The 17,103-nt window shown below is 42.4% G+C and overlaps 1 protein-coding gene across 1 annotated transcript; it reads left to right on the top strand.

The window, feature by feature from the left end:
• Window positions 1-1,717: 1,717 nt before the first annotated feature.
• acvr1ba (activin A receptor type 1Ba) lies at window positions 1,718-17,103 on the top strand. The gene is made up of 9 exons (XM_085258875.1): window positions 1,718-1,926; window positions 11,265-11,501; window positions 11,597-11,857; window positions 11,999-12,229; window positions 12,396-12,563; window positions 12,660-12,816; window positions 13,539-13,663; window positions 13,759-13,889; window positions 14,472-17,103. The coding sequence occupies exons 1-9, from the start codon at window positions 1,863-1,865 to the stop codon at window positions 14,595-14,597; spliced, it is 1,500 nt and encodes a 499-aa protein (XP_085115001.1). The 5' UTR covers window positions 1,718-1,862; the 3' UTR covers window positions 14,598-17,103.

Genomic DNA, 17,103 nt, shown 5'->3' with positions numbered 1-17,103 from the left:
TATAAAGCCACAGAGGAGGCTGTGCAGACACAGTTAGGCTCAAGGATAGATCAGTGAGAGTGCTAGTAAGAGGACAGGTGATAAAAGCAGGCACAGAGAAAGTCCCTAATGCACCTGGTTGCAGCCTGGCTCACCTCTTCCTGAGCTACATTCTCAGCTGGAGGCAGATGAATGTATTAGTATAGACAGGTTTGGTCCCTGAGGAGAGACAACAATCCTGAATAGAGCTGGACCAAAACACCTTGTGCTATCTTTGGATGCACGATTATTTTACACTTTCGGACTGGAAATTGCAAACGGATGTAACTCTCTCTCAAAATCTGATACAGTGGCTTAGATGTGATTTGAGATCAAGTAAAAAATATATATAAATAAAGCAATAAAATGGTCTCTTATGCAGATTTGAACCAGATTTACCTCATGCGCTTTGATCAGGGAACAGCAAACGAGTATACATTTGTCAGATGTTGTTCCCCATGGCTGTAATATCAGTGGGGGATTTGTCTGATAATGAATCAATCACTGAATATGGGTGGATAAACATCTGAGTGCAGCAGAGTATTACTAATCTAATTCCAGTCAAATGCAGGGAGGCCTAGAATCATCTCCTCTCATGGGGCCTGCGATTTCAAGTTCTGCATCCAAATCACAATCCATGATAAGATAAAGGTTTTGTCACTCACACTGGTTTCCTGGTCCGTTTCCATTAGATCACCGTTCCTATGAAGAAGCTTGGTGACTTCACAGCATGAAATTTTGACAGAACATTGTGTTAACAGCTGTGACTTTACATCAAAATTTTAAGTGTTTTTAAGCAATCAACATGAAAAAGGTGTTATTTTGTTTCATGTTTGTTTTACCTGATGAATTTAAGTGTTGAGCAATAATTCTAATGAAAAGCAGTTTGACCCAGTTAGATCCTTAAATAGATTTTTGTTCACCAAAAGTACAGCTATGAGTAATAAACGCAATCTGCACAGCATATTTGCTGAAGATTAATTCATCCTGCAGCTGAAACACATGCATAAAAATAAATAAATAAATTATAGAGCCCTAGATGCACTTTGTTTACACACATTAAAGCCAGTTGTGGCAACACATTTAGTCACATTTCACAGACATACACACCAACATTATTTTTCATTTTCAGAAATGATAAACATTGCCAGTTACACTCAGTTTGTTCACTTGTTGTTTTCTTTCATGTTACATAATACACAGAGCTCAATAAAAAAAGAAACTTGCTTGAAAATATATATTTGGAAAAAGTGAACTGAGACATAAAAATTCACAGAAAGAAAACAGATTGATTTCAGTGAAAGCAGCACCTGAGCGTGGTCGTACATTTTTAGTAGCTAAACCATCAAATGCACAATGTTAGCTATGAACTGAGCTCACAAGGCTCTTTTTGGTATTATATATAATCATGAAAAACACACTGCAATTACTGGATAGTGAGGATTTGACTTAATATATCCCAGATCATTTTAACATCAATCATTAGAATATTATCCAGGCACCTAATTTCCAAAAGCACTTTTAATTTATCATAAATAACACACACAGTGATCACTCCTGCTCTTTAGATGATGTGAAACTGGAAGAAGGCAATTCGCCCACCGCTTTATTTACCACACAGCCCTGACCTCAGGGGCAGAAGGGGACGTGCAGCCCTCAGCCCTCCCCTTTAAACTCGCACGTACACACCCCTTTAAACACGTCACTCGGCTGGCTGGCAGGCTGGCTAGTATCTGGCGGTGGTGGTGTGCGGTTGGATTGTGGTTGTGTTTCAGGTCTGGTCGTGTTGATAACGACACACTTACGACGCATTTCATCGCGGGAGAGATGGGAGTTATGAAGAAATGGCTCTAAAACAAATTGCCCCAACGCTGCTGGCCCTGCTCGGGCTGGTGGCCGTCGGTAATGGTAAGTTTCATCCGAGCACCTCTCCGGCTTTTGTCTCGATGTGTTTTCCTGGACTGGGCATCGCCTGTTGTCGCTAATCGTCATGGCGCTCTCTATCGCGGATTTGGCTAGCCGTGTCTTGCTAGCGTCGACCTCAAAACCACGGCTGCTGTTTGGTCGAACCGGCTGCCGTGCCGTGTTTGATGATTTATCGATATTTTTGGCTTTTATCCGCTGACAAATTCAATTGAGCTGTTGTTGAACACGAGTAGCGAAACCAACAACAACCACCACCACAACAACAACATGGTGGGGCTGTCTGTTCCGAAGCGCCAGCTAACGTCTGCTAGCTAAAGTTCAATAATGTTGATAAATCTGTGTTATTAAATGGATACAAAACTGATATAAATATGATTTTATTATTCTGTACGAACACCCCAAGCAAGGAATAGTAGTCTACATGGTGCTGTTGATGCTGAGGTTAATCTCTTGTGTGGCTGTTATGCTAACTTATTTACAAAATAGTGTCTTTTTGGCTTGTGACTGCTTATCGCTGTTTTGCTTGGGGACATCGTATAATGATAGCTGGCTGGTTGAATTTGCGTAATGTGGTCAGTTACAGTTTCGTCACATGTTGTGAGGACTGGTTTCCACGCTGGAAGGAGCAGAAAGGAGCCTCTGAATGAAGGCCTAACCTACTTTGTGCATGAAATGTGTTTTCTGAGGGTAAACACTGGCAGCTCTGCCATCGCTTTCCATTTGTAAAGAGTGAAAAGGGTGCTTAGTGGACCCCCACCCCCCCTTTCCTTCCTGCACAGCAGAAAGTGAATGCTGGCATAGGGCGACAGCAGCCGTACATTCAGCCATCCCAGACAGAAGTCAGAGTTGAAGTCTGGGTTCATTGTGATGGAAATGTGGCAAGTGGGGTCTTTTGAGGCGCCAGTTATGGTCCTTCTTCAGTCCGATTCCTCCCCATCTGGTGGAGCAGCTGATGCCCAGCTTCACACAACAGCACCACATCACAATATATCACTATATGTAACAGCACACACAGTATATCACCAAATATTCAGCCAAAGCACAGAGCGTTTGGCCCCTCAGCGCATCTACTGACCTTTAAGTTTGCTCCAAACGTCCCTTCACTTTCATTATGCTTCAGTAGGTTAGACACAAGCATGTCTTGTTTTATGAAAAACTCTGTTCTCTTCCTTTGAGTTTTGCACCTTTGTTTCAACTTGCCACTCACTGGATACACTTATTATTAAAATGATCCGTGTGCCAGGGGGAAAAAATGATCTTTGCTTCATTTGTTATCCATTAAAGTGTACTGTGCTAAACAATTGAGTCATCCTTCCAAGAATCATAAAAACTGTTCCTCCCCCACAAGTTTAGATAAGGGCGCAGTACACTAAGGTTGATCAGTTCAAGGCATGCTGGGAAAATTGTCACACCTGAGTGGCCAGTTTGTTTGCCTGGGTTACACCAACATTAACAGAGATGTGTGAAGGGGGAGAGTTGGGGGTGGGTCTGTGACCGGTGCAGACACACACAGTGATAATGGGTCTGTCCATCTGGCAGGGTTTGTCATGCAAGGGGGGCCACGAGTCTATCATGAGCTGCTTTCTCCCTATGTAATGGATTACACCATGCACAGGCTGAAACCAGACAAACCTGAAAGCTGCTTCGCTGGAGCAGATTCCAGGCCTGCGCGAGTATGTTTTTGTGAGAATATGCTTTACTCACAGATTTGAATCTGTCACGTGTTGTTGACTTCACGAGGATTAGGAGTCACTGGTGTTATGGGCATTACATGTCTACGTGACGCAGTCAGACTGGGTGAATTGAACAAAGTAGCAATGTGATATGGGCACTGTCAACCACAGTGCCGCTAGGTAGGGCGCGTCCCTCCCCTTCTCTCTACATTCTCCATCTCACTTATATAAAAGCCTGCTGCTTTGTCAGAATTTAATCTGTACTTTGTTGTCTGTGGTCCCGTTTCTGCTTTCATTCACTTACTTCTAACAGGGTGGTGAAGAAAGCTTTAGTTTGGGTTGGGTTTTTTTTTTAAATTTTTTATCTCTAGGTTAGAGGAAGGCCATTGGATAGATGAGCTCCTGCTATCTCTTGACCTTTGAACTCACCTTTGGAAGCTCTTCAACATACAATCACCAGGCCTGCCAGACTATTGTCGTTTCCTGATGTGCCTCTTTTCCACTCTTGGATGCATAACCCTGCTGTCTTTCTGGTAAAATGACCGCCTTCTGTCATTCAGACATGGCTTATTAATGTTTCTTCATTTATTTTACACATACAACGTTGATGGATAGAACCACATACATGTGAGATTTGGATATCATGCATCTAGTGAGGTATGATATCCAATAGGAGGCAAATAGAGCGTATAATGTTCTTCCCATCATTTATTTAACACATTGAATGTGTTAAATAAATAAATGAACATTAGTGGCCTATGTGTGAATAACAGAATGCATTAGATCAGAGTTTTCTGACTGCAACATAGTGACCGAACATGAGTGTATTCAGAAGGATTCTTTCCCCCCCTTCTCATTATGAGCAACTGAGATGCACAGCAGGCAACGGCATGATTCACAGTGGCTTACATCAACACATTGTAATTGCACGCATGCCTATACATTTATGCAAGTATATAGGTTTCAGAATTAGATAGTAGAGTGTTGTCGGTCTGCTGCTTTTATGGAAAAAGGCCGTAGTGCTCATTAAGATGTAAGGTAGACCTGCTCAGGTGCACTCAGATTAATGGATAATGTTGCGTGTCTGTGGCGTGTGGTTGTGGCTTGAAACTAAAACATGCCTTCCTTTCAGTTTGAACAGGGAACTCGCTCTACAGGGGTAAACGGTGCAGGTGCTTGTGTAATGTCAAATTTGATGTGAAAGAGTTCAGGTGGTGGCTGTGTGAGCTAGTCAGTTTGGAACATGCGTATACCTGCCCATTAGATCAGAGCAGGGAGAATGTACAGAGAGGTTGAAACTTTATAGGTTCCAAGGTGTAAGCCCGTAAAGAGAAGACGGTGTGGACAGGGGAGGGGAGATGGACATTTGGATTTCAAGCAAGATTGAGTTTGAAAAGTAGAACGTGTTTTAAAGGGGCGGGGGTTCCTTCTCCCTCAGTGTGTAGAAGTTGTTTAAACCTGTTCTAGATAAGTTGTATTGTCTGCCAGATCCCTGCAGCTATGTCGTGATCAAATGACATCCTCTGTATAAAATTTCTGGTTGCTTCCTGGCTCAGACACCACCTCCTTTGCAATTTGTGTTTACTAACAATTTCCATAATGTGGCACTGAGCCAGTCGGGGTCAGGTTAGGTCCGGGGTGGTCTAGTTTTCCTTCCATAATGACCAGTGTTGTTAATGACCTCCTTTGGCCCGGAGGCAGAGAGCCCTAATTGCTACAGCAGACAGCATAGCCCCGGACTGACCCGGCTCCTCCATTACTGATGCTAGACCGCAAGAAATTACTATCGCTTTAGAGCCAGCCAACTTCTTGCCTGTCCTCTTCTCTTCAATTTACTCTAAAGTACTTGTCTTTGTTTAAAGAGTTTTTGCATATTGTTCATGAACCTGCATTTGTTTCTGTGGCGTATCTTAAGCATACACAGACATAAGATCTGTGATTTCTCACCGTGCTTCCACAGACTTGATAGTTACATTAATTTATGTCTATAGAGCTAAACTCGACAGCTTCCTCCATTGCATGTCTCTTTGATTTGTTTTTCTTTTTTGTTTTTTCTGACTGCTGTTGGAATTTAGATCAGACCCACACTGCCTTGTAATTTTCTGCTAGAAGGTATGCAGTCTACTTGTCAAGTTTTCTCTAATACTTCCGTGACAATGATTTACTTTGATTAGTGTGATCCAGGGTAAAACTTTTGCTTTTGGAATCCAGTGAGAGTGCCTTATCTAACTAGCTCTTCAAATACCATTTAACCCTATTTTCTCTCCTGGGCTCAGATAGTGTTGGTAGCTTAAACAGAGCAAAAATTTCTTATGAGTAAGTGTGTGAATATGCAAAGTAGTTGCTTTTTTTGAGCTTTAAAGGTAACTGCTGGATTTATGCCAAATCCTTGTGGTGTTCTCGGATCAACGTTGCATTTTGTCTGGGCTGTTTTTATTTTGGTTTCACAATATTATTAGCTTAAGGATTATCTGCAAAATAACTTAATCTGTCTTTTTTCACAATGAAAAGAGTGACATAACTAAAATTTATATTTTTGCCATATGTGAAATTTCTATATATATGTTGTGCTATGTATATATTGTCATTCTGATCATTCTTCTCAGTTATTTATGCAATGAAAATACAAATGACAGCAGAATCAAGGAGTTTTGGAAATTAGCTTTAGTTTTCAGTGCGTCACTTCAGTTTTATTTATGTAACACCAGATCACAACAAGAGTTTACCTCAAGGTGCTTAATATTTTAAGGTGAAACCCTACAAAAATCACCAAGGGGGGGAAAAAAAAAAAAAGTTTGGACTATGAAACTGCCCTTTATGATCAGACACGTGGCAATGGTGGGACAGGACAAAACCCCCCTTTTAACAGGAAGAACTTGACATCAAGGCTAAACACAAGCAAACTAAAAATAAGTGTGTATGTGTCTGCAGTGTATTTGGCGCCAGTTGTTGGTCTGTAAGAAAACAGTGTTTGTGTTTAACAAATAATTGTAACCGAAGAGGGGAAAAAAACGACACTTCTGCAAACATCCAGGATGGGTTTCAAGCAGCTTCAAATGTATTGACTCATATTACCACCATTTTAGAAATCAGTTTTGGGAATCAGAGCACAAGTGTCTGCAACAAATCCAAAGTGAACCTGTGCTCACACTCGTGTGCTTTTGAACCCAAGCAGAACAACAGACAAGACAGGAAGGGATGTAGCCTCAGGCTGGTGGTTGGTAGACATGGTAGAAGCAGCCTCGGCCCCAGAGACTTCACTTTAGAATCAGATCAGTAATCTGACCCTGAGATGCAGACAAAGGTAATGACTTTCCTCCTTCCCCTAGCATTGATTAGGACACAGTTGTGGTGTGTGCATGTGTATGTTAGCCTGTGTATGTGTGTTGCACTCACACTGTCTGGTGGCGTCTGCTTGTCTTGATCAGCTCTCAGTCTGGTATCTGTATGGATCTAATTTCAGCCAGTGCATTTTGGTAATGGTTCTCCCCTCCCCATGCACGCACACGTGCTGATTGTCTGTCTGAGCCCCCAGAAACCCACAGTGTTTGTGTAACCTGCCGCCCTGCGCCAAGCACATTTACAGTATTTTCTTTATGTTATCGTACACAGAACTTCAGTCGTGTTTTGAGAGCGTTGTTTCCACCAAGTCGGTCTGAACGGCGCATGCATCTGCTGAACGCTGTCATCGTGGTTTATGGCTAAAGTTCTGTGGAATGGGGCTGTTCTGTGTTTTATTTCGTTAGGTTCATAGGACCGCCAAATTAAGGCAACGCTGTTTATGGCAACAAAGTTTTAATAATGTTTTCCTGACTGTGTTCTCCATTTCCTGTCTCAACACGAACGGAATGATTGGAACTCCGTGCTAACGGCTCAAAGGGATTGCGTTTAGGCTCTGCTCTCCCTGTTTTTGTCATGTGTTTCCTTTTCTGCTCCCTCCCATAAGTTAAAGTCTAGACTGGGTTTTAATGACAGTCGCAGCTGGTCACTTGGGCAGACCTCAATCGCAGCTGGGGGGCCCTGTTTGCCGCCTCCCCCTCTGTATTGTCCTTCCCAAATGGGGACCAACCCCCATCCTGTCTGGCCCAGAGCAGCTCCCCCAAACATCGGGGTTGTTACTGGTAACCCCACTCTGCTGTCCCCTGTATGCCACCCATCCCCCCACGCAAAAGTGCACACCCCCCACTCCAGTCTTTGTTCATGTAGGGCCAGTCCAATCCCCTCCTCATGTCGCCTTAATCTCCACACAAAGGACCAGTGTAAAGACCACCAATTATGTGGATACAAGAGCAGAGTTCACTCAAACTTCACACACACGGCCTTTTCCTCAGATCCAAGTGTATTTAGGCTCGGTAATATTCCTGCAAGTCTGGCTTTGTAACACTTTGGCTCTGAATCTATTGAGATATGCAGAGCGCTGTGTAAACAACACAGCATTTGGATAAATGTTTTTTGTTTGAATTAGTTAAGTAGCAGAACTCCACATTGCCTGATGTTCATCTCGGTTTTTTGGATGGTTTTTTGTTGTTGTTGTTGTTGTTGTTGTTTGTTTTTTTTGTTTTTTAAACCGCTACCTCGTGCCATCTTTTGCAAAGTTTTGTTTGGGGCTGTGATTTAGCAGTTAGATGAATATATTGGCGGGTGAGCGTTGGCTGAATTCTTGAGCAGTTTGTTCTTTTGGAGTGAATTTGAAGGCCAATTTTTTACTATTCTATTTTGGTGGTCTGCCTCCATGAGGATCTAACTTGGCAGATAAAGAACCTGTAAAGCAGGTTTCAAAGCTTGTGCTAATGAGTTGAGTCGGCCCATATTTTGCACATTCGTGTCCCTCTTTCAGTTTTTCAGAAAGCAGAGGTGACATTTGAGTGTGTTTTAATGTTTGCTGTCCAATTGGTATAAATTATATTTGAAAACTAAATCAATAACTGTACGTGTGCCCGTATGGTTTAGTGACGTGTGTTTTTCCCAGCAGCTTGTTCATTATTAACAGGATGTGAGAGAAATGTCCTCTGCCTAATTGCTTCATCTCGGGCTTTCTGCTCATGACTTTTATTTGGGTGTTTTTTCATCATGCACATATCGATAAATATTACACAGTCACCAGTAGAACCGTTTACGGCTGGTGGACAGATTTTTATATCGCCTAAGCCTGTTTGCTGATTGCATAAATGTTATACATTGTAGTCACAGGGCGTTCAACTTACAGGATGTTTTCATTTAGATAAAAGCATTAGTCAGTAATGAAACATCAGATCATTTTATCTAAACTTGTGAATCAATCACCATCAAGTTAATAATAAATATCCTCTCATGTTTTTGCTGTGCTGAACACACATAATGTTTTTGCTTCTCAGCGTGGAAGCGGGCTACACATGGTATAGTCATGAGGTAGCCCTAAATGAAAGGGAGGACTTCCCACAAACCAAACTCTTGGTAGGCCGCAAACCATCCATGGTAGAGTTGAGAAGCAAATGTGTGTGTTTTCAGCCATGTTTGGTTTCCTTCCTGAGCTTCTGTCTGTGTCTGTGTGCCATCTGTCTTACCACACACAGACTCTCCAGTGATGAATGTGCCTTTTCATTTCAGATCACCGTGTTCTTGTCAGATCACTCCTGTTAGCTCATTATCGTGTATTGGTGCAATATGTTTGTCATGAAAAAAACTTTTATAGCCTTCAATTTGAGTTTTGTGAGGCGATTCGGTTTACAATCCTAAGTGTGGTGAGGAGGCGCTTTGTCTTAAAATGTGCTGCGTGTGTATTTCCTTTTAAATGCTGCTCTTGCTTTTGAGAACATATTGATGAAAATGGCTCTTGTCTGGATTCACTTGGTAAAAATTTGATATGCTTTACTGAAAAGCCATAAACGGCAGACGTGAAGGAGAGATGGTCCTGGTGGAAAGAGGTGTTTCAGGTTGTCTGAATGTTGATGGAAGTAATGTGTCATCCTGCATTTAAACCTACAGCCATGACTCCTGTCATCGGTTTTATTTTGTTAAACTATTTGCCACGCACTAGCCTGATGTGGCACAGGGCTTGTTTTTCTCTTTTTATCAGGCCCAGCCTGCTTTACCTCTGTGTAATCTGCAGGAAATTCCATCTGCATGCGAACTTGAGTGAAATTTGGACACACTCAGCATTGAGTTCCTGTCACTTTCCCACTCACCTCCTCAAGAACAAGAGACACACACACACACACACACACACACACACACACACACACTAACCAGATGTGAAATATTACTGAAACTCTGCTTCAAGTGTTCCACATTTCCAGTTACTACTCGGTGAACAAGCATAGACACATCAGCGTACACGCTACATGCAAAAAATGCTCCCACGCAGAAATAAACCTTCAAGAGTTCAGGGGAAACCACTGCTATGACACCACGGTTTGTGGTTTAGGCCACTTGGATGTTACATGCAGATGTTGCAATAAGTATATCACTCATTGAATTTTTTCTTTTTTTTATTACTTTATTACTTATTTTTTATTACTACTCTGGTAGTTGCTTAATTTGCTGGAATCTGCTGACACCTTTTGGCCGACCTCTTCGTTGGTTCAAAAAGAGAAGATCACTGAGCTCATCTGGTCAAAGAAGCCCTTTAGTATAAGACACAGAGGATTAGTGGAATTTTGCCACTCTCAACGTCTTTCCTTCCTCTAGGCTAGGCATTGTCAGCTGTCCGACCAATGTTGAGCCTCTTTTTGAAGAAGAATAGGGATTGAAATTCCTCTTCTCTTTGTGTCTCCTCCTGTGTTGTTTTAGGGTATAGTGGTCTTGTCTTTGTTAATTCCACAGTGATTAGTCTCAAGTGGTCCAGCCTTTGTCTGGCCTCACCCACGGTAGTGTTGACAGTACGTTTTTCATTTTGGGTTTTCCTGTGTAAAAGGAACAACCAAAAATAAAAACGGCTCCACATTCCTACAACCAACTATGCCATGCCCTGCTGTGCGCTGTGGTAGGAGTAAACCTTAGAAGAAACCCAATGTGCTGGCCTTGCTCTAAATGAGAAGCATGTGTGGTATGACTCGAAATCACATTTCACTCCAAATCTAATCAGTTTTCAGTTTCTTGCTCTCTGGATTGCTCAACCAGTACTGGTTCTGTTTTAGATGTGGCAGGCACTGACCTCATTTGTTTGCGCATATATGGACCACCATAGTTTTATTGTGAAAGCGGCAGGAGTTCCAGTGTGTCACCTTTTAATAGGTTCCTGCGCAGAAGTGTGCTGTGTTTAATAAAACTCTGGTCTCATTAGCTGAAACGGTGGCGGCTCTCGGTGTCGATGAGAAAAAGCCGGGAGAGGAATGGAGCAGAATGCTGCATTGGGGATTTGGCAGGAGCCCTCTCCCCTTGTTGAGTTTCACTTTGTCTGTCCCGACGGGCAGGACTGTCTCCACCCTGCGTGTCTGGGTTCATCTGCAGTGAAGGATCTGATTTCAGGGCTGTCTGGCTGCTTCTGCTGAACACTAAGGATCTGTGTCTGCACGTCATAATATGCCCACAATTTAAAGGGACCCTCATTACATTTTGTATTGAAACAGTGGTGTATGCTTGCCCCCTGCTGGGCACAATGAAGAAGTGAACTAGAGGACTCTGTAACCTCGTGGTGATAAACTTCTTTTCTTTTTCTCACTCTCTCAGCTTTACATTGCAACTGCACAAACTGTGAGAAGACAGGCTATGAGTGCGAGACAGACGGTGCCTGCATGGCTTCAACTTATTATGTCAATGGGAAGGAGGAACACGTACGTGTCTGCATCAACCAGGACAGCCTGGTCCCTCCTGGGCAACCGTTCTACTGTTTGAGTGCTGAAGGTTTCTTCAATACTCACTGCTGCTATGTAGATTACTGCAACAGTATTGACCTGAAAGTCCCAGGTGAGACCTCATTAAATACTTTAGAGCAATTGTGACTGTTTATTTATTTTTTTATTTTTTTAACCCATTTCTTTTGTTTTGTTTTGTCGTCTTAGTCCCAACCAAAGGGGGGGAATGGTCAACCCAAGTGAGCAACTGGGGGCCAGTGGAGCTGGTGGCAGTGATTGCAGGGCCCGTGTTCCTGCTCTGTGTGTTGCTGATGGTCGGGGTGTTCCTGTTCCAGTATCACCAGAGGGCCTACAGCCACAGACAACGGCTGGAGGTAGAAGATCCCTCCTGTGACCATCTATACTTGGCCAAGGACAAGACGCTCCAGGACCTAATCTATGACATGTCCACCTCTGGATCAGGCTCTGGTCAGTATGCAAAAGCAGGAGCTTCCATACATCCTTAGATATATCAGTATGCCCAAATGAGTAACATTCACCATAGCGGTGTGAGGATACTTATCAGGGAACTCTTGTTGATTTGTTGCCTGTCTGTTGCCCCCTCTGCAGGTTTGCCCCTGTTTGTGCAGCGGACTGTGGCCAGGACTATTGTGCTGCAGGAAATAATAGGAAAAGGTCGCTTTGGGGAGGTGTGGCGCGGGAAGTGGAGGGGAGGCGACGTAGCAGTGAAAATCTTCTCATCCAGAGAGGAGCGCTCCTGGTTCAGAGAGGCTGAAATCTACCAGACAATCATGTTACGGCATGAAAATATCCTAGGATTTATTGCAGCAGACAACAAAGGTGAGGAAAACTGTTGGCTATATGAAGATACAATACAAGAAGGCTGCTTTAAACAACCCTCAACAGTAAAAGTTTAGGCCTTTTCAAAATAAAATGTTTTACAAGCTCGCTGCTGTTTAAGTAGAGTAGATTATTTGATCGACGTTATTCATTTGTTCCCTTTCAGACAACGGCACTTGGACTCAACTCTGGCTGGTGTCAGACTATCATGAGCATGGCTCACTTTTTGACTACCTGAATCGCTACTCTGTCACCATTGAGGGGATGATCAAATTGGCGCTATCAGCTGCCAGCGGCTTGGCACACCTACACATGGAGATCCTAGGCACTCAGGGTGGGACTTTCATGTCTGCAGAGTGGATATGTTATATGTAAAGGGCGAGCATGTTCTTGATGCAAGTGTAATGCTGTTGTGTTGGTTCTCGTGCAGGTAAACCTGGCATTGCTCACCGTGACCTCAAGTCCAAAAATATTCTGGTTAAGAAGAACGGCACATGTGCTATAGCTGACCTAGGTCTGGCTGTCCGCCATGAGTCTATCACAGACACGATCGATATTGCACCGAATCAGCGCGTGGGCACTAAGAGGTAAATGTTTCCATACTTATCAGCACTCAAGTAGATAAAGCGCACAGGGGATTTTACAGGTCTTCCCTGAGGCCTTAAAGAATACATCTGACAACTTTCTTTCTTTTTTTTTCTTCTAATACTTTGAATATCAGAAAGTGAAAACTTTGCAAAGCTGGATTTTAGTTTTCTGACTTTTTCATAATTCTAGTCACTCTTGGATGTAATACCCTGTTATTCTCTGCACCACAGAAATGGGAGACCTTGGTAGAACTTTGAGTGAGATAGATGTACTGTGATGTAGAGTGTAAAAGATGGCAGTAGCTACAATGACCACACAGTGGTTTGTCAAATCCTGTTTTAAAGCCTTAAGATGTGATTTTTCTCAATGGCTGTCTTGGTGATCTTAAACTGCATGCTCAATTATTGAGGAGGAGGAGAGCTGACTGTGAAACTGCATGCTCATTGGCCAACAACTTGGCATAATGCAAAAATTCAACATGACCAGAAACGAGTCACCGAGGGCAGACGGTGATCAAGAAAGTGTTTACTGGGGTGAAGCGTGAGGGCTGTTTTTTCTCATATTCTGAGGACCAGAAATCTTTTTTGCAGCCATAGGTATCGCCCCCTAGTGGGCATTACAAGGAATGAAAGTTTGAGACTTGTTGGGAGGCTGTTATCTTACTTCAGTTTCTATTAGTGGTGCTAAAGTTGTTGTTCATGCTGTGTGTGTCCACCCTCAGGTATATGGCTCCAGAAGTCCTGGACGAATCCATAAACATGAAACACTTTGACTCCTTCAAGTGTGCTGACATTTACGCACTGGGCCTGGTGTATTGGGAGATTGCGCGTCGCTGCAACACAGGAGGTAAGAGCACAATATAAATAAATATGATACAGTTGGTCAAATAAACAGAAACATGAAATCTGAGACTGAAAATGCTTCTCTGTCATGTACTACAGGTATCCATGAGGAGTACCAGCTACCCTACTATGACCTTGTGCCCTCTGACCCGTCCATAGAAGAGATGAGGAAGGTGGTGTGTGACCAGAAACTGAGGCCCAATGTGCCCAATTGGTGGCAGAGCTATGAGGTATTTCACACCATGTATATGAACAGCTGCACTAGTGGTTTCTAAAAATATGTCCAATGGCAGTATATGGAACCAGTTGGGCTGTATTAGTTTGGCAGTACAAGATGTTCTGGTCTACAAGTATGAAGGTAGACTGCCAACTTCTGAGTCAGTGTTGTGGGGGAGGATTAAAATAGTTTTATCTACTCAGTCGTCCATTGTTAAAATTTGGGGTTCATGATGTCCCTGAGCTGGCTACCAGCAAATAAAGTAAAACTTGGATAAATCAGTTCATTTCTGGATTTAATTTCACTTAAAAAACAAAACAGAAAAACAGCTTTTTACATAAAGTGTACTATTCTTAGCAGTGGTGCCCTCAATATACAAAATAAATGAGCCAGTCCAACAGTCTGTTATTGCCTTAGTGCAAGACGCAGTAATCAACATTTAATGTCCCTGATGTAGGTGCACAGGTCTGTCTTACCTTAAACTCTGACATTTTTCTCACACACAGAGGCTGGTTTGAAAAGCACAGATCGCGACTCATTCAAATGTCTGTGGCTATAAGTCATGTTGTAACACTTTTGTCCTCTTGCTGCGCAGTCACTGCGCGTGATGGGGAAGATCATGAGGGAGTGCTGGTATGCCAACGGAGCAGCCAGACTGACAGCTCTGCGCATCAAGAAGACTTTGTCTCAGCTCAGCGTGGAGGAGGATGTGAAGATGTGAGCGTACAGGCGGCAGAAAGACACTCTGGAGACGCACAACCAGACAACACTCCCATAGGAAAGAAACACTAAAGACAGACTGCAAATGAAAACCCTGCCAGTTTTAAAGCCACACTCCAAGTTGTGACAAGGCCTACCTCACCTTTTTAGCCAAAACTACTGAGAATCAACCCTTCTCCTCCTCCTCCTGACTTTTCTCTCCCTTCCCCTGCCTCCCTTTAGCTCCTCACGGCTCTTCCTCCTTCCCTCTGACTCCCTTCTCCATGGGCCACAACACTACAGCACTACCACTGTTAATATCATCACACTCAACCTTTCTTTTTTCATCTCCCATGGCAGGAAGTAGAACTCTTGTACAGTAAAAAGAATCTTCTGTTTTTGATCATCTGTTTTCTTGTTTTTCCTTTTAACCTCTCTGAAATTGTCCAACATGGACTAAAGTCGTCCAGAAGAGTCGGGCATGTCGTGGGCTTCAAGTTTAGGAACGATTACACATAACTTTCCATTGTGTTGGCCATACAACATCATATTCTGTCGCTGTAAGGAGGGGAAAGAGGCTGAAGCACTGTTTTTTATAGGTGTGTGTGTGTGTGTGTGTGTGTGTGTGTGTGTGTGTGTGTGTGTGTGTGTGTGTAAGTAAAAGGTGTCTGGACTACTAGCATGTTCCCAAGACACTACAATGTCTACTGGTGTAGGCTGTAGTTCATTAGAGAAAATCAGTTATTGGACATGTGGTAATTAAGCATGAACAGCTGGATTGTGCTTTTTTTTCCCCCTCATTTTATTCCCTCACTTGAATCTTCAAACACAAATTAGTTGCACTCAACTGTAGCTTCCTCATCACATGTGAGACCGGGCAGGTGTCACATAGCAGATGCGGTCCAGTCCTGGCGTTTAGTTTGAAATGTGGCAGGGATAATGTTGAATTTATTCTAATTTTTTTTTCTTCTTGGGATGGTTTTATTTATTTGTTCATAGTTTTTACTACATAATGATGAACACTGTGAGATGAGATGTGACAAACCACAAAATTAAATGTCGTAGTTCAGTCAAAGTCTTCAGAGTCGTGGGTTATTGCATTCATTTATTTTTTAAATTTAATTTCTTCTTTTTCTTTTCTTTTTTTTAAAGTAAAGATGCTGTTTGAAAAATGAATGCAGCCATAACCCTCTGGCGGTGACAGGTGAAGACGTAGTACACACGGGCCAAATAAGAGGCGTATGAAAAGGCAATGAAAACAATCTTTTCTTTTTAAAATATATATATTTTTTGTGTAAAAGATCATGATGGGTGTTTTTTCTTCTGGCTTTAACATTAGACACTACTGATGATGGGTACCTATGATTTGTATATACAACATGCATTTTGTTTTATTTTTTTCCTTCTATGCCACAAGCTCCAGTGTGACATTGATCAGTGATTTTAATCTGATGGTACTTTCACGCATCTGTTTGATCCGTCTATGGTTTCTGACTGTCCGAGGAAAGGATTGCGATATCTGCTGGAATTTGTATTTCACTTGCTCCTCTCATGGTAATTTGGTGGTACTACTGATCCCAGGCCATTTTGCTGCAACTTCCTTTTTTTAATTTAATTAAATTTTTTAAATCTATATAAACACAACTATTGCAGGTGCTTGTTGAGTTCTTTCAAGAGCTGAGTAATGCAGATCTGTTTCTACATACGTCTTCTGGGGTGACATCTTTCTCAATGACACTGGAATACTTAGCAGCTTCTTGTAAACCTTACTATTCTGATACTGCCACTGGCTGTTTATTCAGAAATCCAGACGATTGCTGACAGTTCGTGCACAGGGAACATGTGGTTAGATGTAAAATGTAGTTGGGAGTTTTACTGTCAAAGACTGACATGCTGTAAAGAGAAACTGCATGTTTTCATTCTACATCTGACTTTGAGTCCGTCTCCAGACGAGACTATGAAAGTATTACACTGACATTTGTCACCATCGGGCTCTGCACTGTTATGTCCACAAGGGCGATTAGTTAACGTTAGTTACGCCATCACTTGATCCAGAATCCATGTGTCATGTTGGTATCCATTTTTTGCATGCTGTCTCAAACACTGGGTCCTCTGCATTGAGGTAGATAAACTTAAGAGATGATGTTTTTTGTTTTGTTTTTGTTTGTTTTTTCCCCCCCACCATTTCCTGTGTGCTTTTTGTTGTTGTTTTTTTTGTTTTTGTTTTTGTTTTCTGTTTGTGTTGTTGGTTGTGTACCCCAGAAATGTTGCTGCTACTGTTAACATGGGTAGAAGTTCAGCGGGCAGAGGGAAGTGAATAAAAGAAGGGAGGGGAAGTGGGCGACTGCTGTCAGTTGAACCAAAATTGTCAAAACACTCCTGTCCATGTTTGGTTTGTTGCCATGGGTATATGACCATCAGACATCCTGTTCATAGGTAATAAAAAATAATATTGTGCAGATCTTTTCAGAATTAGTTCAAAGGTGTACATAGATGATATACAATAAAATCCTCTTTTTCTTATCCGT

Source organism: Mchenga conophoros, linkage group LG20, assembly GCF_057382185.1.
Source record: "Mchenga conophoros isolate Kocher_MC1m ecotype Shallow Benthic linkage group LG20, M_conophoros_male_GT1.1, whole genome shotgun sequence".
Taxonomy (NCBI): Eukaryota; Metazoa; Chordata; class Actinopteri; order Cichliformes; family Cichlidae; genus Mchenga; species Mchenga conophoros.
This window is presented reverse-complemented; position numbering and strand designations above follow the sequence as displayed.

What these genes read in the sequence shown, in the direction of transcription:
- acvr1ba (XM_085258875.1), top strand. Translation starts at nt 1,863, where the DNA reads ATGGCTCTAAAACAAATTGCCCCAACGCTGCTGGCCCTGCTCGGGCTG. An exon ending in CACCTCTGGATCAGGCTCTG is followed by an intron (nt 11,858 to 11,998) that starts GTCAGTATGCAA and finishes CCCCCTCTGCAG; the next exon opens with GTTTGCCCCTGTTTGTGCAG. An exon ending in GGAGATCCTAGGCACTCAGG is followed by an intron (nt 12,564 to 12,659) that starts GTGGGACTTTCA and finishes GTTCTCGTGCAG; the next exon opens with GTAAACCTGGCATTGCTCAC.